At 48.7% G+C, this 24917-nt stretch overlaps 1 protein-coding gene and 1 long non-coding RNA gene across 5 annotated transcripts in view; one reads left to right on the top strand and one right to left on the bottom strand.

Moving 5' to 3' along the window:
- GPSM1 (G protein signaling modulator 1) overlaps positions 1-24917 on the bottom strand; it is a 147533-nt gene that overhangs the window by 41332 nt on the left and 81284 nt on the right. For 2 of the 4 annotated variants that reach the window (XM_054007265.1, XM_054007263.1), the window contains exons 10-11: positions 10137-10207; positions 2963-3142 (exon numbers count right to left, since the gene is read on the bottom strand). In XM_054007265.1, the coding sequence (XP_053863240.1) occupies positions 2963-3142; positions 10137-10207 (251 nt within the window). The remainder of the gene's footprint in view (positions 1-2962; positions 3143-10136; positions 10208-24917) is intronic. The other 2 variants (XM_054007264.1, XM_054007267.1) reach the window with 2 other exon arrangements.
- On the top strand, positions 21905-23995 carry LOC128825131 (uncharacterized). The gene is made up of 2 exons (XR_008442611.1): positions 21905-22247; positions 23344-23995. It is a non-coding gene; the product is annotated as an uncharacterized LOC128825131 (long non-coding RNA).

Raw genomic sequence — 24917 nt, 5'->3', positions numbered from 1 at the left:
GATTGCCAATAGGTAGGTAAAACCTTCCTCACCACTGCCCAGGAGAGAGAACTCTTCCAGAGGACCTCCAGCGGGGCACTGTCTGATTTCCCTAATCTGTGTGCACATTTCTATGGTAGAGGCTTGGGAGCTTGCACATGTATAAGACGAGATAGGCAGAATGGCCCCTTCTAGCCTTAAAAAAATAGATCCATGTGCGTATAACTTAGGGTCTGATCCTGTAAACACTATGGGTTTGTCTACACTTGGAAATGCACCAAAATAGCTACTCTGGACTAATCCGTTGGGTATAAATCCTGCAGTGGACATGCCTATATAGCCATTTCAGTACATTTCAAAGTGCCGACAACCTCCTGAGCAGAGCGCCCCCTGTCTGCAGGATTGGAAAGTACTCAGGATAGTAACTTGTCTTTTGGTCTGAAACGTGCGACGTTCCTCCCTGTGAAATAGCAATAAATAAAGAGCGCAGGTGTGCGCACACGCATGTGAGCACTTCTGCCCCTTGCTGGCCAGTGTGTGTGTGAAGGCCTGTGCATTTGGGGAGGGGAAAACCAAAGGGGTTACAAGTTCTGGTTCAGACCTGAATCTCAACCTCAAAGCAACTCCTCAATTGCCACCCTCTCTCCCCTCCGCCAACCTTCACCTCCCAGGGGTGGCTTGCAGACAGCTCGGCTTTTCTGCATCAAGACTTCCACAAGGTCACCATCCGTCAGTGACGTTCAGTGGGGCCTTTACTACTGCACACAGCAGCCTATTTACTTGCCATTGTGCTCCTGGGGGGACGCCGTTTGCCTGACTGCTTGCTGGAGCTGGGCTTTTGTTTGGTTTGGGGCTGCAGGTTTGTGTTAAAAATACAAGGCTATTTCTGGCAGAAATGTTTTCTCTCTCTGTGTTCCTTCTGCTGCCCCCGTACCGCCGCCGCCTCCTCTTTGGCTCGCTGAGCTTTGTTTTCCTAGCTGGTGACCAGCCTTGCACGGCTAAACAGAGGAAAGCGTTCTTCCTAGTAGACTCCCATTTTCCAAGGTGCTGCCTGGGACTGGGATATCAACTCGGAGAGTTCTCTTAAAGGGACACAGTCCTGATAAATATCCTACGTAGGGCGGTCTGTGGCTCCCAGCCCTGGGCTCTGACCAGTAGACCATAATCCAGGGAACCCAAATGCAAGAGTCGAGATAAATCCAAATACCTCAAACCCTAGGGAAGTTTTGAGTCTAGATCCAAACTTTGCAGCTCAGATTCATTTCTAGCTCGTACAAAAAGCTTTGGTTTCCCCTGATTGTTGTTAGTGTTTTTAATGCTAATAAAATAGGTCCTTTGCTTGTTTGTTTTTTCCGCATTTGGACTCAAATGTTCCCCCGCAGGATTTTGTGCGAGTGCATGAGAACGGAGCATTCCCGTGGAGCCGGCACGGCTTAGCAGTGCCCATTTTATTATTTAAATCGTAACTGTCGCTCGGAGCGCAGAACAGCCACCTGAGGAATCATAAGAACACGATAAAAACATAAGAACGGCCATCGTGGGTCAGAGCAATGGTCCGTGTAGCCCAGTAAGTATCCTGACTTCCAACAGTGGCCAGTGCCAGATGAACAGAACAGGGCAATTATTGAGTGATCCATCCCCTGTCGTCAGGTCTGAGCTTCTGGCACTCGGGTGTCTAGGGACACCTGGAGTATGGGGCTGCGGCCCTGACCATCTTGGCTAACAGCCATGGATGGACCTATCCTCTATGAACTTATCTCATTCCTGTTTGAATCAGAGCTCCTCATTTGAGATCACTCAGTGAAGACATTTCAAAGCCACCTTGCCCACAATAAAGAAACCTGCAGTTGCTTGCGGGTCTGACTCCCCCCTGCGGTACTGAATACAGAACCCGCACAGCTGCAGGAAGCCGCCGCAGGGGAACCCATTAGCTGCCTGTCAGAATGGAAACCAGTACCACCAACACAATCAGAAAATGACTGTGTGCTGAACAGCTTGATGTTCAGGGATAACAATATACACAAAAAGACACCAGCAGTTTCCCAGACTGGGACCCTCTGCAGTTCAGGGACCAACCGCGTAAGTCAAAGCAACTCCACTTCTGACACTGAACGCCGTAACTGCCACATGACACCACCACAGCCAGTGATTGAACACAACTGGCACCAACTTGTTTATTCCCAGTTTCCCACGGCGGAGCAAATTTGCCAACCCCGCTATGCAGTCACTAGCGATCCCTCAGAGAGGAGGGGCTGGCCTACGCTCTTCCCTGCTCTCCGAAGCAGCACATAATGACACTCAGCTACTTCCCAGGGCCTATCCAGAGCTCTGGCCCCTAGGAGAACATCAGCACCAGCCCAGGGATGGGCTCAGAACAAAAAACGGGCCAACCTTTTCCAAAAGCGACCCGTGATTTTGGACACTCAAGTGGGGACTCCTAAAAAGGGTCTGATCCCCCGAAAGTGCCGAGCACTCGCCCCCTGAAGAGCAGGCATCCTCTCATGTATCAAGTTAGGGGCCCGCAAACGGAGACAGCCAAAATGGCTAGAAATGTTAGCCTCACACGCTAACACTCCCACACTTAGGAGAAATTCAGGTCCCCTCTCTAGTAAAAACAGCAAACGAAAAACAACCATAGGATCGTTCACATCATCACACTTATTAACAATAATAATCCACAGCTCTGACAGAGCACTTTGTATCAGTAGATCTCAAAAGGAGATCTTTATAAAGGGAAGTCAGTATCATTATCCCTATTTTAAAGATGGGAAAACTGAGGCAGGGAGCAGTGAATTGACTTGCTGAAAGTCACACATCAGGCCAGTGGAGAACTGGGAATAAAACCCAGGTCTCTGAAGTCCAGTGCTCTATTCAGGTCACACTGTCTCCAGCCTCGTCAGGTTACACATGTGACAAGAACGAACATTTTAAAAAAGCTCAAAGAGCTCTGTCGGGAAACTCCCCCAAACCCTCATCTTCCTACCGATTGAGACACCTGGAGTCGGACATCACTGGCATCCAGTGGTGACGTATTGGAATCCTGGGATTTCCTCTCTGAACTGGACTGGTTCTCCTGGTATTTCTTGGATCTCACAGGCAGAGACAAGAAGTCCTTTCCTGTGATCTTCAGGTTTCCCATGTGGTGGCTATCCCCATTCTGCTCCTTGGGAGGACAAGAAACAGTTATTGCACAAATCATTCAGCTGAGGCTTAACGTGGTGATTGCAGGTTTACATCTAGAATCTGTAAGAAATTAACCTGTAGATTAAAAGGCATAATGATGGTGTCAGGGAGTTAGGCATAGAAAATTTTAGAACATAAGAACGGCCATACTGAGTCAGACCAATGGTCCATCTAGCCCAGTATCCTGTCTTCTGATAGTGGCCAATGCCAGGTGTCCCAGAGGGAATGAACAGAACAGGTAATCATCAAGTGAACCATCCCCTGTCACCCACTCCCAGCTTCTGGCAAATAGAGGCATGGGACACCATCCCTGCCCATCCTGGCTAATAGCTATTGGTGGACCTATCCTCCAGGAACTTATCTAGTTCTTTTTTAAACCCTGTTATAGTCTTGCCCTTCACAACATCCTCTGGCAAGGAGTTCCACAGATTGACTGTGTGTTGTGTGAAGAAATACTTCCTTTTGTTTGTTTTAAACCTGCTGCCTATTAATTTTATTTGGTGATCCCTAGTTTGTGACGGATGCACCATTTAGTAGCGGACAATATACATTACTGGAGAGGACGTATCATTCACAGGAAACAAAATTAGTCCAGCTTACATTAGCTTGTCATTGGCATTTTGGGGGAGCACATCATCATTCTTGAAGAGTCCAGGATAAGAAGGGGTGGGGACCTGTTGTTCTGTTTAGAGAGGAAGGGATATTTTAGATTGTGTGTGTGTGTGTGAGTCCAGACCAGTAATATATTATATTTACCAGGCACATAGATAACCATCCTGCAGGCCTGGCTGCAATCGCAGGACAACGTATTAAGATGTGATTGGAGGTATCCACCGCATCAGAGAGGTCTCCTAGTTGCCTTCTCTTTTCCTGACTCTCAGCTCTCTATCTCTATAGCTGCTTTTCAAACCCTGCTCAGGTCGGTCAATTCCCCTTCCCCAAAGGGGCCTGGTTCCTTGCTGGATCAATACCGCAAAACATTTGAGTGGTGTCAACTAACAAATGGAACCTGGGACTTTCAAGGATATCACTAATTTGTAGCGAAAGCACAAACAATCCTGCACAAACAACTTGGTCTAAGTCACTGATGCAGCGCGTGAGACAGAGACATCATCTTCCTCTAACCACCTAGCACATGGACAGTGCTCAATAAGGATAATAAACAGGATGCAAGGATTTCCTATAGGAAACCGAGGAGAACCCAGCAGCTTGGTCACATTTCAAACTACTCAGAGAGAAAAACTACCAGGTCAGGCAGACGCATGTGACTCAATCATTCTGAACCAACTCCCCAGAAATTGATTCAATCACTTTAATTCCATCCGTAGTGGGTGTAATTGTCATAGAAAAAAACATTTACCCTACAGATAGTAACAGGCATCTCTGATTTGCAAACACAAAGGGTCCTTAGAACTCAACAAAGGAATCAGCTACTGCAGAAGTAGAATCACTCCCTTTCCATCCACTTGTTTCCACACCTAGGGAGATATTCTTCCCTTTCAGACATCCATCCTCAAGGAGCCCAGCACAGATTAGGGTTAAAGGTGAGTAATGACCCAAAAGGCAGAGGTTATAGTTTTGTCTGAACACAATTGAACTAGATGAACTTCCTGAGTCTGCAGAGAGGGTCGGGGGGGCCTCCCAAGAATGGGCTTCCTGGAGGTGGAGTATTTTGGCGCTTCGTCTGGACGGGACCAAGAAGAGCAGAGGCACGTGGGTTCCAGAGAGAGGAGATCAAGCTGCAGAGATTTAACCTGGATCCAAGTTTTGAACGTCCCGAAGTTCAAGAGTCATTTGGATGAAGGATTTTGATCTCTTGATGGCTCTTAGTTTTATCCACGTTGGCTGGCAAAGCCCTATTCTAGAATCCTTTCCTGCATCTTCACCAACCTCCCTCTGTTGGAAAACCACATGCAGTAGCTCTTCATATTGACAACAAAAGACACCTCCAGAGAAAGCAGAAAAACAGTGCCAGGATTCCAACGGCTCCTCCTTTTGGACCATGAACACTCTTTCCTCATCTGCCTATGGCATTGTATTGGGAACCAGGTGACCCGAGTTCCACTCCCAACTCTGCCATTGACTTGCTGTGGAGCCTTAGGCAAACCACTTCGCTGCTCCGTGCCTCAGTTTCCCCAACGGTGGCTCAGTAGGATAGATAGCATTGGGCAGGTCTGTACGGCATGCCCCATGCGGCTTCACAGGCAGAATAGATCAGTTGCACAGCCGGCCTGCCCAGATCTTTGGCAGTAAAGCAGACTCACTGGATGCTAGAAGCTTCCGCCAGGAGGGAAGAGACCCCAGATGAAGAGCCACTTTCAGCAGGATAGTCAAAAAAACTTGACCTTGTTGCCGGTGAAACCCTCCTCGAAGCAGAGCTGTGAACCTTGCTGCTCCAGCAAGTCCAAGCCATGGAACTGTTGGGGAGTCCATCTGTTTGCTACATCTGCACCTCCTCGGCATGACTAACCACAGCGGAGTCCGCAGTGACTCTCAGATAATCTGATCAATGCCCTGAGATTCAAAGCTATGTCAGAGCCGAGGAGCGTTTCTCCTGAGCGCAGGGGGAGTGACAGAGCACAGTTAGCTCAGGGTGCAAGTGTGAAGTTCTCAACAAGAATCTTCCTGACCCTCTCCCTGGGGGTCTGCCCAGAGGGGAAGTGCCCCCAACTAACAAGCTGTTCCTTAAAGGAGCTTACCATGGACAAGCAGAGTGTGGTGATTGCTGGGTGATGGCAGCTGGTGACAACCGGACTGCCCTGTTTCATGCCTTGCTGTCCATCTTTGTTCTGATAAACATTCATCATCAGCCCCGCCACTCACACAGCCTTTCTGAGGGTGGGTATTACGATCCCCATTTTGTAGATGAAGGAACGGAGACAAGAGAGAGGTGAAGTGACTTGCACAAGGTCACAGAGAAGGTCAGAGTCAGGAAGAGGAACCAATTTCCTAGTCCAGTGTCCTGCCCATTGGATCACGTAACCTCCATTTCTGGAAATAAAGCTCCTCCCATTCCAACCCCCCCACGTTTTGTTTTGTTTTTAAATCCCTACTAAGACCTCCGCCCCAACCACGGGCTCCTGCTCCTTACTTCCCTCCCCCAGATGCATCCAACTGCCCACCCTCTCCCTGTCTAACAAACAAACTCTCTCTCACTGACCTGGCTACTCTGACACATGGCTATTTCTGTTGTGTGGCTGACGCCTTGACACAGACCGAACCCGACAGGGGCTGCAACGGTGCAGGACAGCATGGAGGGGTTTGACACTCACAGCATTTGAGAGATCCATACTGGAATACTGCATCCAGTTCTGGTGTCTATATTTCTAAAAAGGTGCAGGAAAGAGCCACAAAATTGACTTGAGGGCAGGAGAAAGTGCCGTAGAGTGAGAAACTTAAAGAGCTCAGTGTGCTTAATTTATCAAAAAGAAAATGGAGAGGTGATTTGATTACAGCGTACATGTCGCTTCACAGGGAGAAAATACTGGATACTAAAGGGATCTTTAATCTGGCAGAGAGAGACATAACAAGCAGGGTGGATTGATTTATATCAAAGAAATTTAAATCAACCAATTTTAATGATGATTAAAATCGATTATTTAAATTGAGGTTTACTCCTTGCTGATTGAAATCATGCTTTGCATTTCTACTTTTTAGTTATTTTCCTTAAAGGTTGATCTCATTAGTTGGTAACCACTAAAACATGTTGATTTGCAGCTAAATATAGCATTTACTCTAAATTTGGTACTTTTTGCTAACGAGAAGGATATCCTGTATCTATATAAATTTATTTAAGCAATTATATAGTATAATTTATATAACTTAATTTATTCAGATTCTTAATTTTTACATTTTTATAATAGAATATGGTTAATGATCCATTTCTTATTTACTAGATGATGATTAATTTATTTACTTGTGATTTGTATTCATGCTCTATTTGGATGTTAATTCAAATTCAATTAAAATGCACAAAAAGAGCATTTCTCTGACATAAATAAAAGTACCTTAAAAGTGCTGGATACATAACCAGTTTATTAAAACATATTTTACATTTTAAGCTAAATGAGCTATTAAACAAAGGAAGTATTATCTGTAGTTAATGAACCGAACAGCTTGTTTTTGGTCACCATGTCCTTCAAGGATTTTAGAACTAGTAGATCTCATCTCTCACACCTAGTTTTTATTCATAGATTGGAAGAGGAAAACAAGCTTTCCTGTTTTTTTCAATTCCCAATTGGTTTCTTAACTTTGAATGAACTGGTCATTGAATTGAACTGGCTGAATAAACTAAAACGAAGAAAATATTCTTTCCGCACAAGCAGAAGAGGCTACTGTTGTCAAAAACTGATATAATACTTCAATGAATTTGGGTTCTGGGCGCTGACCCAGTGACTCCTACCAGTTCAGTGGTCTGACTTTCTTTAAAACACTGCAGCAAACATATACTGCTTAGCATTTTTTTGGTATTTAATTTAAATTATTTTAATAGATTATAATAAATTGAGGCCTTAACATAGGTTGTCAATTTCACATTTAATTTTCAATAGGTTTGTTTAAAAAAATAAACCTGCATTAAATTTAAATTTAAAAAATCCTTAAAAAAAATCATTTATTTTTATCCACTCTCCATCCAACATGATCCAAAAGTTGGAAGTTAAAACCAGACAAATCAAATCATATAACAGAGCACAATGGTGATTAACCATTGGAACAAATCCCCAGGGGATGGGGTGGATTCTCTATCCACGATATCTTTAGATCAAGACTGGATGCCCTTCTGGGAGATGCTTTAGTCAAACAAGTTACTGGGCTCAATACAGGGGTAACTGAAATTTGAGGCCTGCGTTATACCGGAGATCAGACTAGATGATCTAAAATGATCTCTTCGGGCCTTGACATCTATGAATCTGTGACAGTGACCGAGGGATCAGGGCAGGAAAGGGCGAGAGAATTGGGCGATGGGGTGGAAAAGGGGTTGGAGAGACTGAAGAGATGAGACAGAGATGTGAGCTTTAATCCGATCACTCTTCCCCCACTGGGAGCTCAGAGCGGATGCCCCCTCCTGGGCTATAATCACATTCCCTCCAAGTGGGCTGAAGAGCAGAAGGAACAACGCATCTGACATCTGATGAGGCCGCCAGGAAGAGACCAAAATACACTCTCTCCTCAAGGGCCACTTAAAGGAGAATGGGAGAACTCAGCGCAGCTCCGGTTTACTCCAGCCTCTCAGCAGGATCTCTGGAAGCTCATAACCCTGCCGGAGGGCTCAGCTATTACACTGAAGCACGCAGCAAACCACACATCAGTGAGAGAGTCCCCAAGGCCATCCGGTTACTCAGCACCGACTATCCCCCGGGTGCTCATTCAGGCCTCTCTGATCTCAAGTGCCGCAGCCTGGGCGTCACAGCTCCTGAATGCCGCGCTGGGGGAGGCTGACACAACTAGCACCACTCCAGCTCCAGAGCACAATGTGTCCCGGTCAATGGCTGGGTGAATTAAAGGGGCAGCGATCACGTCGGGGATTCGAGAGGTCTGGGGTCAGATTTACAAAGGTGTTTAAGTGCCTAAAGATGCAGACGGACACAGTGGCGCTGGAACAGATTTTATAGTGGGGGTGCTGAGAGCCATTGAACCCACTGTGAACCCAGTAAACCACTTCAAGCCAGGGGGTGCGGTAGAACCCCCAGCTCCAGCACCTACGGACGGACGCCGAGCAGAATTTGCAAAAACCCCATAGCCGGTTAGGTACCTGATTTCCACTGAAAGCCAGTGAGAGTTAGGCACTTGTGTCAAACTCCATTAGGCACCCATCTACATCTTCAGGTGCCTACGTATCTTTGGAAAATGGTCTTTGCTTGCTAGGCCTACCCTGACCCGTGACTCACTCTGCAACCTTGGGTGAGCCATGTCCCCGCTCTGTGCCTCGGTTTCCCCATCTGTAAAGAGGAGGGGGTGATAATTCTGACACACCTGAGATCTATGGATGGAAAGGGCTATCTAGATGGTAATTATTACTATAGATTATCTTCAAAGCAAGGCAGAGTGCTGCTGGCCTGGGAAATCTCCACAAGGCGAGGGAATGACTAGACCCCGTGACAAAGGCAATAACTGCCAGCAGAATCCCAAGAAGAAAGTCAGTGGCCTGGGGAAGGTTTCACAGGAAAATTATTTTTTCCCCTGAAGATGGGAGGTTTCAGCGTCTCCCAGGTGGCTCAGACACGAGCGTAAGCACGAGAGATAGAGACAGAACGGAGAAGAAACATGCCTGGACCCAACGTTTCCTATGGAGAAGCCACTGGCAGGAAAGCCTAGGGTGACCAGACATCCCGATAAAATCGGGACCGTCCTGATATTTCAGGGTGTGTTGGGGTGTGTCCCACGTCCCGACCGGTCTTTGGTCGGGACGCAAATTGTCCCGATATCCGTTGGCAGCGGGTTTTTTTCGCTCCGGTGGCAGGGACTGACTCGGCTTTTTTTTTTTTTTTGCTCCTCCCCCCCCCCCCCCCATGTGTCCCGATTTTTTCTTTCCCTCATCTGGTCACCCTAGGAAAGCCTCAGTGGTAATGTGAAGGCTCCTGCCTTTGGCCTCTCATTCCGCATTCACCCTGAAGACAGCCCTGTCCCAGCGTAAAACGGACCGAGATTGGCCACCAAGAGCTAACCATCGTCCTCTCCAGGAAGGATTGTTTTTCAAAAAGTGCAGCCACTAGTTTTTCAGATTTCATCTAAGTGCCTTTTTTAGCTCACCCAGCTGTTCCTCTCCTCCAGGCTCCCTAGAAACTCTCTTTGGTTAATCCCAGCAACTCTAGTGAGATCTACTAATTGCACATGTCCCCGCAGATGAAGTCAGCCAACAAGCCATTATAGAGTCCTGCTGATATTTAATCTCCTAGGCCAGCCAATGCGAATTTGGTTGTCCTGCCTCCCTGCCCCTTCCCTCCATGACTCCTCTAACAGACAGCTTTGCTTACCTTTTCGGAGGGGAACTTCAAGAGGTCTAAACTGTCCATGCTGTTCCTTTGGTTTCTCTTAGGCCTGGCTCCTGAAAAACAACAACATGGACTTGCATGAAGTGGCTGTCACCTATTGTCGGCATTAACGTCATGCAGATAAAATTCAATCCACAGCAGACCCCGGCTCCTGTTAACTGGAGTGATATAAAGTCAACAGGACAGGATGTTGCAGCCGGGATGTCCTTGAGATTCAGAACATGTTTTGTTCCCTTTTGTTTGTTTGCTTTTTCAAAACACTATCGCAGTTCAGTTAGTAATAGCTAGAGCCACGCGATACCAACCTAGACACCATGCCGTCGTAGTGCTACAAGACTAGAATCTTAGCCAGATCCTCTGTAGCAGTGTTGCCAACTGCAAACATTTAAAAAAAAAAAAATCACAAGTCCCCCCCTCAAAAAATCATGAGATTGACGTAAAAAACCATGAGATTTAACCAAATAATATGTTTTGGGTTCTGTTTCTTTGCCATCTGGTTTCTGAACCTTTGGGATATGCCTGGGTCACTTCTTCAAGCTTCTCTCCGCAACCATGAAGGCTAGAAACTTAAATGAAAGCTGATAAGACTTACAAGCTAACATGACTCCAGGAGCTGAAGCATCAGGAAAATACACCACGTACTGCAAGATTGACAATAAAATCATGAGAGCTGGCAACACTGAAGAGAGTCTCTGAGTTTCCAGCAAATTCATTTTATGAAACCATTACATCAAGAATATTACGGATGAAAATGGATTTAGATTCTGACTCTAGAGTCCCCAAACTTTCTGTCTCCGTCTCTCTCTCTATCATACTTCCTCTTGCCTCTGCACTTCCAATTAGATACATGCAGCGTCCTCACTATGCCATAGTCACCATGGCTGGGAAAACTCCTGGCACAGCCCCCACCCCCACTCGGCTCTCCCTTCTTCTCGGGAGTCTAGATCTGGGCGGGAACCATGCGACATTCAGTGATTTCAGGTGGCAGAGACGCTAAATTTAGAGGATTGGGACCAGTTTTACATGGAAGTTTTCAGGCTCGGAAAACAAAAGCCATGCCGATTCCTGAGAATGGAAACGACAGCGGTAAGGTTCCTGGTGACTGCAAATTCACCAAGAGCAAAACTATTCTGATTTCCCACAGCAACGCCCATTAATCATCTCAGATATTTATATTAGGGTAGTGCCCAGGTACCCAGATCAGGATTGAGGTGCCATTGCACTGGGGATTGCACAAAACACAGAGCAAGGTACCTTCCCAGACTCATTTACAATCCAGTTTAAGACAAAATGCAACTAATGCATGTAATAGACCGACTAAATGGCAGAGAAAGGGCTAGATAATTGTGGGGAAGCAGAGCAGCATTACGCTTCTACAGGAAACAACGGCACCAAGCTGAGTCCAGCTGCATTGCGAGCCTGTGTGTAACCGGGACCCTCATGGTCTGCAAGTCTCAGCTAGTCTGGAAGGAGCTGGGCTGAAATTCTCTTGGGCACACTCAGTGCACGGTTTCCATATGATGAGAGGACAAAGTCCAGATAACTCTTGTTGTGACTGGCGCTGTAATAAAATGTGGTCTAGTGTATGGTGTCATACCAGAGGGCCAGGGAGCAGTGACAGAGTGTTAGAGGGGAAATATATAAGCCCTAGGCTAATTAAGGTGTGGTTCCCTGTAGACTAGGGAGGGTTGCTACAGGTTAATTGGAGCACCTGTAGTCAATTAAGGCCCTGTCAGGAATCTAATAAACCCCCTGCTTCAGACAGTCAGAGGGGGAGGAGGAAGGAGAGAGGACTGGAGCTTGGAGGGGTGTTGTGAGATTTAGAAGCATCTAAGGACTGAGGGTAACCCCACCTAAGGGGGAAGAGGGTAAGAGACCCGCAGGAGTTGAGAGGGGCTGGGACTCAGAGCGAGGAGCAAACCCAGACCCCTCCCCTGCTTCCCTCCTCTACCACCTTCCTGGGCCACTAGTGGGGCCCTCAGCACCCAAGAGCAGGGGCAAGGGGTGGCATCTTAGCCACCCCCACCCCCCCGAAGAAAAGTGCAGGACCCACCATATGAACATCGGCCATCTTGTCACAATGGTGATTTCATTTTACTAACCTCTACCTAATTGCACAACCCCTAAACTCCGTCCTGTCAGCCTAAAATACTTAGATTATTACAGTCCTAAAGCTGCAGTTCAGCAAGACACTGACACACATTTTTAAGTCCATCTCTATTCAGCAAAGCGTGGTAGCACCTGCTTAGTTTTAAGCATGTGCTAAAGTCACATTAAAGTCCACAGGAATTCAACACCCGCTTAAAATTGAGCACAGGCTGATGGACTTTGCTGAATTGGAACAGTTTGTGGAATTGGGACCTAAATAGAAATTAAATTGCTCTAGAGAAAAGGATTTTGTTGTTAGGCTCCTAAGCAAAGAGCAAGGCCAACACCGGGGCAACCACCATGTCCCTCCAACAGGGAGATCTGTTGCCTTGCCACAGCTGCAAAGTCAAGGCCAATTTCTCAGCTGGCACTCGCTCAGCACAACAGGACTCTCTCCCGGAAGTCAGGCAGTTGGCCAGGGTTCAGCCACAGAGCTCGCCCAGCTTTTGGGCAGAGGGGAAGAAAGGCCTCTGCCACTCTACGCAACTCGGGTAGAGCTAATTTGCTTTTGCAATGTTTGCCTCCGTCCCTGCCTACTTTTGCTAAGAGACCTTACAGTGCCTCAGTATCTGAAAGCATTAACCATCAGCCGCAGCATTTGCACTCAGAACATGAACAGGGCCCAAGTAAATACGTACTCGGGTCAAATTCTCTATTGGTGTAAACTGACACAGCTCCGCTGACGCCAATGGCATTGCACCAATCTACACCATCAGAAAGTTTGGCCCACTGTCTATAGAGCACCTGTCCTCTAGTCATTTTAAAGCATTTTGCAAACACTGCCCAATCCCCTCCTGCCACCCCCGCCCCAGGACATCACTGTCCCTTGGAACCTAGACAGAGCCCAGAACTGAACCCAAGGTCACACAGCAAGGGCCTGGGAGACCCAGGAATGGTCACTCCCAGCTCTGAGCACCAAGCCACACTCTCCCCCTTCTCACAAGTCATCTTCGGGCGCTGACAGAATGGAGGGGAGAGGCGCTCTCACCCAGGCTCCCCTGCCCCCACCCCAAATCGAAGTGTGCTCCTCCCATCCCAGTTACAAGAGTTACCTTCCAGGAACCTCCCATTAAAAACAGAAGGCATTTCTCAGACAACATTCGTTTCAAAATAATCTTTCTCCTGCATCTGCAGTGAAGGTTACTCCCTGAGATCCAGGAGTGCTTTGCACCCTCTAGGTATCAGCGAGACTCAGAGAATCTGGACAGGATTATTATTTCTGCTCCCAGAGATATTCTCTCTGGGTGCTTCTGTATAAACAGGGGGTCCATAGGTGAGTTGGGAAATAGAAGGCTGGAGGGGGCGGTGTTAAGGACCACTCAAAGGGCCCCACAAATCTTCACAGCTCCCTGAAAGCTGCTCAAGGCACTGAACTTTCCTTGAAGTAAGTAAGCGACAGCCTCCTTCCTTATGTGCAGTGAGGGGTTTGGAACCAAGATCATTATAAACATTTAAAGCAGATTCCACGGTTTGTTCTTGCTGAAGCAAAGCCTTTGAGAGGTGAAGTCCAGTGTTCTAAAGCAAACATGCACCCCGGTGAAAACAAAGAGCAGTGTGTCTGATTAGATAAATAGAGATCATTTCTAACAACCTAAAGAGTCGTTAATTATACACCTCCATCCTCACTGCTTGAGTGTATTTGCAATAGCATTAGACCATTGGAGATAAAAGCATTAATCTTTGATCTGACAAACCTACCTTTCCTTTGTTACTTTAATATATGTATTCAGCGGAGACTTTCCCAGTAATTGGGGTGTAACACAACAATTTGTTTTTTCAGTTGTGGCAGTGTGTTCTTCCTTTATTGCCACTAGGATTTCCAATTCAGATGAGGGAAAAGTTAAGAGTTAACCAATACACCTTCCAAATATCTCATTACCTGGGAGTGAAATTAAAATCAGTTATGGGGCCAAATTCTGAACTCAGTTACCACAATTTTGCCACGCTTCCACGAGTAATACATAACTCTGCAAGCAGCCCCATTCAAACGAATAGACAAAGAGTAAGGTACTGTATTACTCAGTGTGAGTAAAGGTCTCAGAAGCTAGTCCTGAGTTGGGAGTAAATCCACAAAGCTCATTGGAGTTTCTCCACATTTACACAGGGGTGCAACCAACACCAGAATGTGGTGCCTTTAATCTTCCTATCACACTCAGCCTCAAGAATAGCAGAGACTTCCATACTCACCTAACCACTGAGAAAACGTGAATCCAGCTAATTCTCTATCACGGACCAGGGCATCTCTTCAGATGGCTCCAAAGTAACTTCAGGGTGAACTCAATCCCTTCCCCCCACAACCTCCTCCAGATTATTTTTCCCAGCGATATTTGTAACTGCCTTATATTCAGCAAAAAAAAAAAAAAAAAAAGACACTCTCTTTCTCGCTCTTTCCTCCACTGATCAACAGCAGCAGCAGTGGATGCAAAAGATTGAGCAACTGAAAACCTGTGTCTGCTACTCTGTAGGATTTTTTCTTCTCCCCTGTATTTATTGGCATGTTTATGAAGCCCATTGCAGACTAACGGAAAACCTCAGGGGCATTTCTAAATGCTCTCTCTGTCTTTAAGGTTTGCAGAGGTCTTTAATCTAGCAAGTTGAAACCTTTTTGTGAACATCAGCTGAGCAACCTAACTGACTGACTGTATTCATAGCTTGGGTTTTTTGGGTTGTTTTTTTTTTGAGAATCTGGGGGTTTTGTTTTTGATACTCAAGGTCATGGGTTGTTTTTTTTTAAATCATTTTTAAAAAATATATCCCCCTTATGAGCTAAATAGCTTGATTAACCAATCAGAATCTCTCTGGCTTGACGATTTGGGCTGGGTTAAATGTTTTTCACATTTCAGTTTTTGCGTTTTATAAAACCGGATACGTCCGCCACCACCTGATCTTAAAGCAGGCAGAAGCGATGGCCTTCATAAAATGATCTATACTGAGATAAGCACAGAGAGACATACGTATGTTCTCGCTATGCACATATTTGAGATATACGCATAAATACACCCCCTCTCTTTTATACCACCTCGTATCTACAAACACCCGTCCTTACCTCTTTACCTTTCTCTACCTCCCACAGACAGCCCCCCATATCAGCCTATATCCAACACCCATTCCGACCTCTCTCTCATATACACATTCTGTATTTCCCTATATTTATACATTACTACTCACAGCCACCACCACCTTTCGGAGAGTTAAAAAGCTCTCCTATTTCCTGGAGTGACTGAAGTATGGCAAGTAGGTTCAGGCTTTGTTTTCTTTGTTTACCAGAATTGACTGAACTGAAAAATCCTGCCTTTTTCCTCTCCAATGTCCAGGGCAGGCCTTGGGAATGGCTCCCCTCATGGGCAGCAGGAATTTCACTGCTCAGCATCGGGCCCCCCGGCCTCTTGATGACTTTGCATCAGGCAGTGAAGGAGAAGGGGTCTGACCTGCGTCTGCAGCGCAGGAATCCAATGTGATGCGCTGGAACGCACGCTTCCGCTAGATACTCTCCAGCCTCGCTGCAGTGACATTAATAGGTCAGAATCGTGGTACGTCTTGTCTACTGACGGGAGGATCCAGGGACGTCTCGTGACACCTCTACCTCTTTTATCAGCCAGAGGAGCTGTTTAATAACAACAAACCCTTGCCCTGCTCCAGCACCTTCCGCACAGGGCTATGAAAGCACTTTGTGAAGGTGGATATTGGCCCCATAAAAGAGCCTGGGAAAGCAAGACCTAGGGAGGTTCAGTGACTTGCCCAAGATAATGCATGTAATGACGGGCATTGGCAGAGCTGGGTGGGTGGAACCCAGGACGGGAGTAGTTCAAGCTGCTGCAACTTGTCCCTCTGGCACTTTGAGAAGCCGCGGCACTTCATGCTGTTGTTTGCCCTTCGCTGGTCACAACTAACAACCTTCACCCAAGCCTTTCAAAACATGTTCGGTTTGTGTTTGAAAGGGGCAATATATTTATACGCCTACGTGGGACATTGACGGACCCGTGTTTTATGGAAGGCGTTCTAATTTTGTAAAACATTAGGTCTAAACTGACTGACCACATCTGGGGTGTTAATTTGCCACTCATTGATGTTGAAAGGGATTTCCAGTGCCGTGTTTTCTGCAGTGAAATAATTGGGGGGTGGGGAGCAGATGAGCTTTAGAAGAAGACACTTGGAAAAAATGAATTATTTGATTTTAAAAGGCTTTTTATTGCATTTGTATCCAACCAAAAAAAAACAGAGGCCCCAGTTCTGTAAATATTTACACGTGAGTAACTTTACGCATGTTGTGAGCCACTCTGCACATGTGGGCGGGTTTGCTAAGATTACTCCTAAGAGTAAAGTTACTCACATGCATAAATTGGGACCATTACGAGAAACCCACTTTGCTCGGAATTTGAGACTATCAAACAAGATTGCAAGCGTTTTATTCTCTGCTCATCTTCCAGGAAACATATTGATTCAAATGGAGAATGGAATTTAATAGAACGTACGTGTGGTTAAGGAAGCACACATGACATACAAGGAAATCTGACAGTCTCATGAACGGCTCAAGAGCCGCTGTATTTTTGTATACCCCAGATACACAGAGATGTCCTGAGGAGAGGATTTTTCAGTCTGGATTAAGTTCATGTTACAGTTCAGGTTGGAGGAGGCTCAGGGCTATGATTCACATTCAGTGAGTTCTGAATTGTCTCGTAAAATTTCAGCTCCAATGGTGGATATTATTATTACTATTTATTTGTACAATTGCTGCGGGCACCCTATATAGGGGCAGGCAGTGTGCATACACACAGCGACAGACAGTCCCAGTTTTACACGCCAAATAGACAAGACAAAGGGTCTTGTCCAGGGTCACACAGCAGGTCGGTGTCAGAGCCAGGCACAGAACACTAGTGCCCCAGTTCCCCACCCCAAGGCCCTGTCTGCTGTACCCTGTTGCTGGCACTACAGCGATTGATTTCACCATCATGGGTCGCAGCTGAACCACACACAAGAAACAGGCCCCCCACCATCCTGACTTTCAATATGACCTAGAAACAAAACTATAAGAGTCAGTTTGGATCAAGGGATCAAACTCCAGCCACGTGCGCTGTGTAGGCAGAGGGGAGGGCGGAAGAGAGGAAAATGTGAGGTTCTCTGCTAGGATGGAACACAGACGCTGTCTACAGCCCTGACCCGACAATCTGATCTGTGCAGCTGGGAATCTGTGATGTGTTGCACTCAGAATAGGATGTACAGATCCACCCATGTCAATCCGTCTGCAGGATCAGGGACTCTACTTTTATCAGCAAGAGAGAGAAAGGCCCAAATTAGAACCTCAAATCTGAACACTAAGGTTGGATCCAAATCCCTGGATCGAGCCTGCCACTGCAGTTTTGGGTTGGGTTAACAGTCAAAGCCAGAAGTTACCAGTTCCCCAGTCCAGATGCCAAAGAAGTCCAAGATGACAAGCACATCCTGAGGTCACATCTCCAAAGAGGCTGGACATCAGTAAGGATTCAGCCTCCAATGCGAATGGCAGCTCCTTAGCCCATCGCTATACACTGTGCACCTCCGACAGCAGCCAATGCACCCATTTCAGGTTAGCAGTTGAATTGGCTCAGTCATATTGCTGGTGGAGTAATGTTACAGCTGGGACTGGGTAAGGTTCCCTCGTTCCACCTACCCCTACGGCTGGAGCCTGGTGTTTATCTGGGGTTCGCTGTGGGTGGAGGATGGGGAGATAGCATACACCCGTAGGGGGCTGTGGCTCTGCATAGAGAAGGCTGCCTTCCATCTAATCAGCGCTCATTGACAGAGGGAAGCATTTATGGGCACTCCGAAAGCTGTGCCGGCAAATTCCACTGGCAACATGCCATGGATGCGCTTTACTCTGGCAAAGAGGCCAGCTAAACATGAAGCACCCCCCTTTGCTACCCCCTTGAGTGCCAAGGTTTCATCCCAGTGCTTCTCAAGCCAAAGAGTGTCCCCCTTGCACTATAAGGCTTGCTTAACATGGAGGTCATGCACATGCCATGCGTTTCACGCTGGGCCAAGAGGCTATGGAGTGAGACCCTGGGTTTATACCATAGTGCGGCACTAAGGAGGTGTGATTTGGGTCTTCGATTGAAACGTTCAGCCAAGGTTGCACCTGCCCTGTTTCTACGGGAAGGTTCTTCCCATGACGTCTTTCAGGAAAACAAGGCACAACCCCTGTGTCCACCTTGCCAGTGCTGCAATCCCCAGCCATTGTTCAGCCGGGTCAGCTGGTTGCTGCCACAAGGGCCTTTGAACATCCCGGCAGCCCTGCAGGTCACCCCCAGCCACGGTTGCGCTGGTTCAAGGCGCTCTCTCAAGCGTGAAATATATGGAAGGCAGGAAGAAGAGGAACACGTTGTAAGATCACAAGCACGAGGCATTCTGCTTCCTGGTGGAAACAAGCACCACCGCCATCCTCTCACGCGCTTCTCTTTGCACAGCACCGTTTAATTGCAGCGCGCTGGGGAGGCGGTATGCTGAAGGGAAGAGGTCAGTACTGACTCGGAAGGAAAGAGCAATAACCAATACTGCTTCCTGCGGCACCGGCATTTCCCAGGGAGGGCTCCCAACAGCCGGGCCCGGCCTTGCTTGGCTTGCGAGACTGAAGTCACCAGTGGTGCACGGTTGCAGCGGTAGCAGCTCAATACAAAATAAGACGCGACCATGGAAACCACCGGGAGGGAAAATCTCTCTTCACCACCACCTGTTAACAGGAATTTTCCTAATCGTGGAGATGAGAGCCCACCTGTAATCCGGCCTCACCCTGAGTCGCTGTGCCGCCCCGCGAGGCGGGCGTGGGCTGGGAATGCTGGGGGAGAGCTGTGCTCTTTTAAAGACACCCTCCATCTCCGACTGGCACCTCGGAGCTGTCAGGCTTTGATAAGATCCCGCAGAACGTGTGTAGCGGTGACTCAGGGAGCTGTTTAAGGAGCTCTCCTCGAGGTGACATGTGCTTTGATGACTCCTAGGCTCCCCCACCCTCAGGGAGCTGCCTACTCCATCCCTGTTAAAGACAAAGCAAAGCTCCTCTGGAAATGTAACGAGCGGCAGCTCTATTTGTAGGACAGGGACATGTCGGGCCCCTGTGGGAAGGCTGCGCTGGATTAAACCTGACAGCGAAGCCCCACAGAAATCCAGTCTCTAAAGCTACAAGGCTAGGGTGTTCTTTTAGCTTCCCTCTCTCTGGCTCGTGGCAGGGCCGCGGTGCAGCTCACGTGACTGGCTCAGTGGCTTGACCCAGGGCCACCCTGGTCACTAGAGCTGCCCTACAGTGTGCCAGCGTCTCCACAGATGATGACAAAACACGACAAGCTTTGGCTTTGGCCCTCGGCCCCCTTCAACGTTCACGCTTTCAGGAGCCGTTTCTCTCTCCCTTGGGGCCTGATCCAAAGCCCAATGAGGTTAATTGAAAGTCTAAAAGGGATTCGAGCCTTGGGGTTCAGGATCTGGGGGTCAGCTCCTGAAAGGGGCTTGCCAGCCCTGCGCTATTTGAGCTGTAGCCTGGCATGCCCCCCCACCCCCCCGATGGCATTTAAATTGTGCCCGGCTGGCAGATTTTGATGTAGGAAGTGTCCACGGCGGCACAGCAGCCCAGCTGCAATGCCCTTGCTGTGCGCAGTGGCCGCCGTAGTGCAGACCTACAGTGTATTTTTGTACAGCACCTCGCACAACGGGGTCCGACCCTGGGCGAGGAGATCTAGGCACTACCGTAAATACCAGTCCACAAGAACAGCCCCCCGGTTTTTGAAAAACCACACACAAAACGGGCCCTGTAAACTAGACTCGGCTTGGAGGGATCAGAACTGCCCCGAGACGTGGTCTAGTGATTGGAATGCACACAGCGCAGCTCTGATCGCATTCTGCTGACACCTACCAGGGAAATCTGTGTCAAGCTAAAACGCCATCATTACAGCAACCTCTTCAAAGGGAGTGGGGGCGAGCTGGGGGAGGGGGCTGTAGCAGGAGCAGCAGCTCACTCAGGGCTTTAATTAGTCTTCAAACACATAATGGGTTCGGCTGCTGTAAATCCACTTGACCTCTCCTATTATTAACACTCCTCCCCGTGGCTGACAAAGGCTGGCACTTGCTTTCCCAAGCACCATTGTCCTGAGATAGCACTACACAAATAATACTGGTTATTTACAGTGAACGAGTGCTGACAGGCCACACGACACAGAAACCGAACTGCTGGCCAAGGCCACGAAACCGCCGTCTCCTGTAGGGATGGCCACAGTACCTGTAACCATGGGATAGTGACTTTGGGGATTTCCCCTTTGGACTTGGTAACGGCTGCAAGGTTTGGGGGCGGAGAGGAGTCCTGGGATCTCCTGGCACTTCAGTGGCTGAGTGTGTGGGAAAGAAGTGCGGTGAGAGGGTGGCGGCTCAGCTGGCTTTCAGGCAGAACATGACTAGCTCTGGTTAAGTTATCTGCAGAGGGGACAGTGCTGGACTGAGTCTCCGAAGGGTTCGGTATCTGGTGCTAGCAAATATTCCTTGAGGAACCTTCGGCCAATCTCTCTGGGCCTCAGTCCCCAACCTATATAGTGCGGAGGATGAGCATATTCTCTTTCTCCCCCCACCTTTGAGCACTTTGGGGAAGGGACTGTCTCTCCCCCTGGGTCTGTGCAGTGCCCAGCACAAAGGGGCCCTGATCTCCAGCGTGGGCTCTGTCTGCTACAGGAAATAGCCAGAGCCTGCGATGTTCAGAGAATCCAGCAAAAGTTGACTCCCCAAAGCCAGCTGCTGGACTCTTGTGTCTACAGAGTTACAAACTCAGCGACTCGATATTTTCCCGACCCAAGCAAATAAGCCATTTCAGGGTGCGTGTACCAGTGTTTGGGGTCTGCACCAGGCTGGGAAAAAATACAGCTCAAAATCCAATGGATAAGGATGTAGTGACAAGAAGCATGAGATCACCCCGTGGATAAGGGCCAGGATCAAACCTGGCTGCTTCCCAAGTCTAGTTGGACTCTCCTCCTAAATGCTGAGTTTCAGGACAAGGCTCTGCATTCTGGGCCCTTTCTTCAACATACCAAAAGCAACTAACTGGCTGGGACCATCAGGTGTCCGGCCAGAGCGAACCTGTTTCCGCTGGGAAGACAGGCTTCTTATGTGTTTGTGCTGCCTAGCTCTGAAGAGCTGTATTCACTGGCATAAAGAACGGCAAACAGCTGAGTGAATATCAGATCCTGAATGTTATCCCCAAACTCCCCAAGATAACAGCTTTGAGGGGTTTTTCCCCCCATGACGAAACTGTTCCTTTAAGATAAATAGAATGTACAACAGCAAAATCGCACCTCTCAGCCAAACAGCTTCTCAGCTGCTTGATTTGGCAGGAGATGCTCCACAATGTTGTCACCCTAGTTCTACGCCCTCCGGCAGCCTGGCTCAGAATAGCATTAATAATATTTCACAAGTACACGGCCCCTGGGAGCCCATCGGAGCTCAGCCACCTGTGTGCTCCTGGAAGCCAGCCACCTCCATGATGGGCAGCCTGCGCTCAATGCCTTACGTAACCTCGCCCACTCCCCCAGTTACGTAACTGGGGGAGTGGGCGAGGGGGGAAGGTTAAGAGGGAAATACTGGACAGGGCAAGCCCTGCCTTTCCGCACTGCCATGAGATCTTTGATGTCCACATGGGACAGGCAGGACTTGGGATTGGAAAGCCTCCTCTGAGACAGTGAGATCACAGACGCATCATCCCCTGGTGGAAAGTGCATCTGACCTGCAGAGAAGTCAAAGAATGAGGCTATTCATTGCTGGCCTCGGGGATGAGATGATTCCGTTTCTCATGGACTCAAGTGTTCGTCAAGGATCCGGTTTCTCTTTCCTTGTGGATAAGCCATTGAAAGAGACTTTCCTACAGAACTGCCCCTACGGACACCCAGCTGCCCTATAATGCATGGCTTTTCCATCGAGGTTTTCAAGGAAGCCGTTCAAGGAGGAGTGAGTACTCTTTTGGGAGGCTGCACGTCTTTAGTGGTCAGAGCAAGGCACTGGGAACCAGGCGCACATGTGGGCAGGGGCCACAGCGGCACAATGCTGGGCTAGAGGGACTCTGTCCCCTGCTCTGACTCATGTGCATTTGGGTAAAGCCCTGTGCCTCTGTTTCCCCATCTGTAAAACGGGGTTGGACGTCTGGCTCCCAGACAGGGCTGCGGGAGGCGGCGGAGGCTTGCTGGCAAAGTGCTCTGAAACTCAAGGGAATACGTGAACCAGTATGGCCCAACCGACAAAACCGAGGCTGGGGGGTTTGAGTCTGGAAACCAGACCCCAGCCAAGCCCCTAACAATTTTGCGTGGCCAAAAATAGAGTCAGGATGGAATCAAAGCCTGGAACTGGGAGAATTGGGAGCTGGATCTGAGTCCATCTGGAACTCTAAAAGCATCCAGGAGATTCGCCTCTGGACTGGGCCAGGGGCCTGGATGCGGCAGTGCTCCAGTATCCAGCGTGACAGCAGGATTGCTAGGCCCCTGGTGAGTGGCCCCACAGGGTGGGGGTGGGAGGGTTTGCTTTGTTTTGATCAAGAGCAAGCCCGGGGGCCATTCAAGGAGCAGCAGGGATGGACTCAGAGGAAGAGAACCCTACCTCTCATCTGAAACGGGGGGGGGGGGGAGGGATTTCTCTTTGGGGCTCCCCAGGATAGCAGGGAGACAATAAGGTAACCCCAGGGTCCTGGGAGGAACAGGCAGCCCCTTGGCCTGCTGCAGGAGAGCTTAGAGCTTCTTACGCTGCGATTATCAGCTTGTGGAAATAAGCAAGAGATCAAAAAGGAGCCGAGCCTCAGCTAAGCAGTGACCTGCTGTAATGAACAGGGGTGGGGGCTTCGGAGGCAGCTAAACAAGCACCATTAAGGCAGCTGTGTCCTCCAGACTGATTCAGGGTCCAACAAACCGCAGCTGGCCCAGGCCACTCATAGTCCTGCAGTTCCTCATCCAATGCCCACAACACCAGTCCCTGAAAAGGGGCCCCTGACCCATGCTCCTGGTGCTGGCTTCTCACACGCACTGCCGTGCGTTAGTAACACAGGCCTTATTAACAGGGCACCATCTGGCCAAGGATGAGAAGGAACCAGCTGCTAATGGGGCGGCGCGAGAGAGAGCTCAGTGACCAAACCGGGCTGCTGTTCATCTCGGAGGATCCACCTTGACGCGTCCCATGGCAGTGCATGATGGGAGGTGGGTGGCAGTGCTGGACTGTGGGCTCCCCCACGGGGTGTGTCCTCAGTGTTACCCACCCCAGGGAACTCCCACTCGCTGTGCTAAGCAAGTTACAGCTGTCCTGAGTGCTGGTCTACTGGGCCAGCCCTTCTGCTCGCGTAAACCAGTGTAGCTAGCACGGAAGTCAATGGAACCATAACAATTAACACCATCTGAGGATCTGGCCTTACTCTGTTCACTGAGATGATAAAGGAGAGACCTCAGTCATCAAGTCATCTCTATAAAACCCTTTGAGTGATACAGCATTCGCCCCTTCTCCGCCATATTAAACTCTTCCCCATGAAAGAGGAAGCAAAAAAGTCTTGGAGACAAAATGCCCACTGCACTACTCAGGCACTCAGATACTGTAGTGATGGGGCCATAAAAGTACTTAGATGTGTGGGAGAGGTTCCCTACCCTACAGAGCTCATACTATAAATAAGATCGTCTAGTCTAAATATCTATTAAACAGCTGTTTGATCATCATAAACCAGACCAGTGTGTGTTCTCCCTCATGCTTGGGTCAATCAGAAGTAACTCTGGTGAAATCAAGGGCATTTCACCAGTGTCAGAGCTGCCTGAGCCAGAGAAGAATAAGGTGCAGACAGTTGGCATGGCCACAGATGAGCAGCACTTCCCAAAATCAGGCCACTTGTGTAGCTAAGTATGGAGGTAGCAGCGTAACATCAGACACGTAAGACTGACAGTGCTGTGAGTGTAGTCAGGAAATGTGACCGAACCTTGGGCAGCTGGGTTTGCTAGAAGAGACGGAGGCTTTCCTCAAGGGAGGGCTAGTAGGAAAGGGTTAAAATCCCTCCAAAGCTCTTGGGTAAAGGTGACCGTGGTTTTTTTTGCAGCGGTGCCATCTTGAATCCCTGCAATTTAGCTTACTCTGAACTGCAGGAATGGGTCTGGCTTCCCACTGACGTTATTCGCCACCTGCCCTTGAAACGGGCTGACGGGAAACCAGTCTGTAAGGAAGCTCACCACAGGGCAGCAGAGGAAAGTGGGGATCCCCAGACAGATCAGTTGCTCTCTAATCAGTGACACACTGTTCCGCACGGTTCAGCATTAGGGACCGGACGCCACCCAGACAGCTACGAGAGGCCACCGCTAGCAGGCTTGGCGTTCCAGGCATTCTGAGCGGCTGTCAGGTTAGGGGCAAGCGGACCCCGGATAGGACATTGCTCTGCACAGCTCTCCACATGCTCATCAGTCCTCATCCGCGGCATTCTCTGCTGGGCCCTCCGTGGGCTTCCCTGTGCAGAACAGATCAGCCACCCTGTGACCTCCCTGCAGCACCAGGCTCTGAACACTCACTGATCACCTGGCCCTCAAGAATTGCCGGCAGTGGCCCCTGGTATTCCTGTCCAGGCCCTCCGCCCCACCAATGCAATCGCGCTGGACTAAGCGCAGG

The sequence above is a fragment of the Malaclemys terrapin genome, chromosome 17 (assembly GCF_027887155.1).
Source record: "Malaclemys terrapin pileata isolate rMalTer1 chromosome 17, rMalTer1.hap1, whole genome shotgun sequence".
Taxonomy (NCBI): domain Eukaryota; kingdom Metazoa; phylum Chordata; order Testudines; family Emydidae; genus Malaclemys; species Malaclemys terrapin.
Note: the sequence above shows the minus strand (reverse complement) of the source record. Positions and strands in the feature narration are given on the sequence as shown.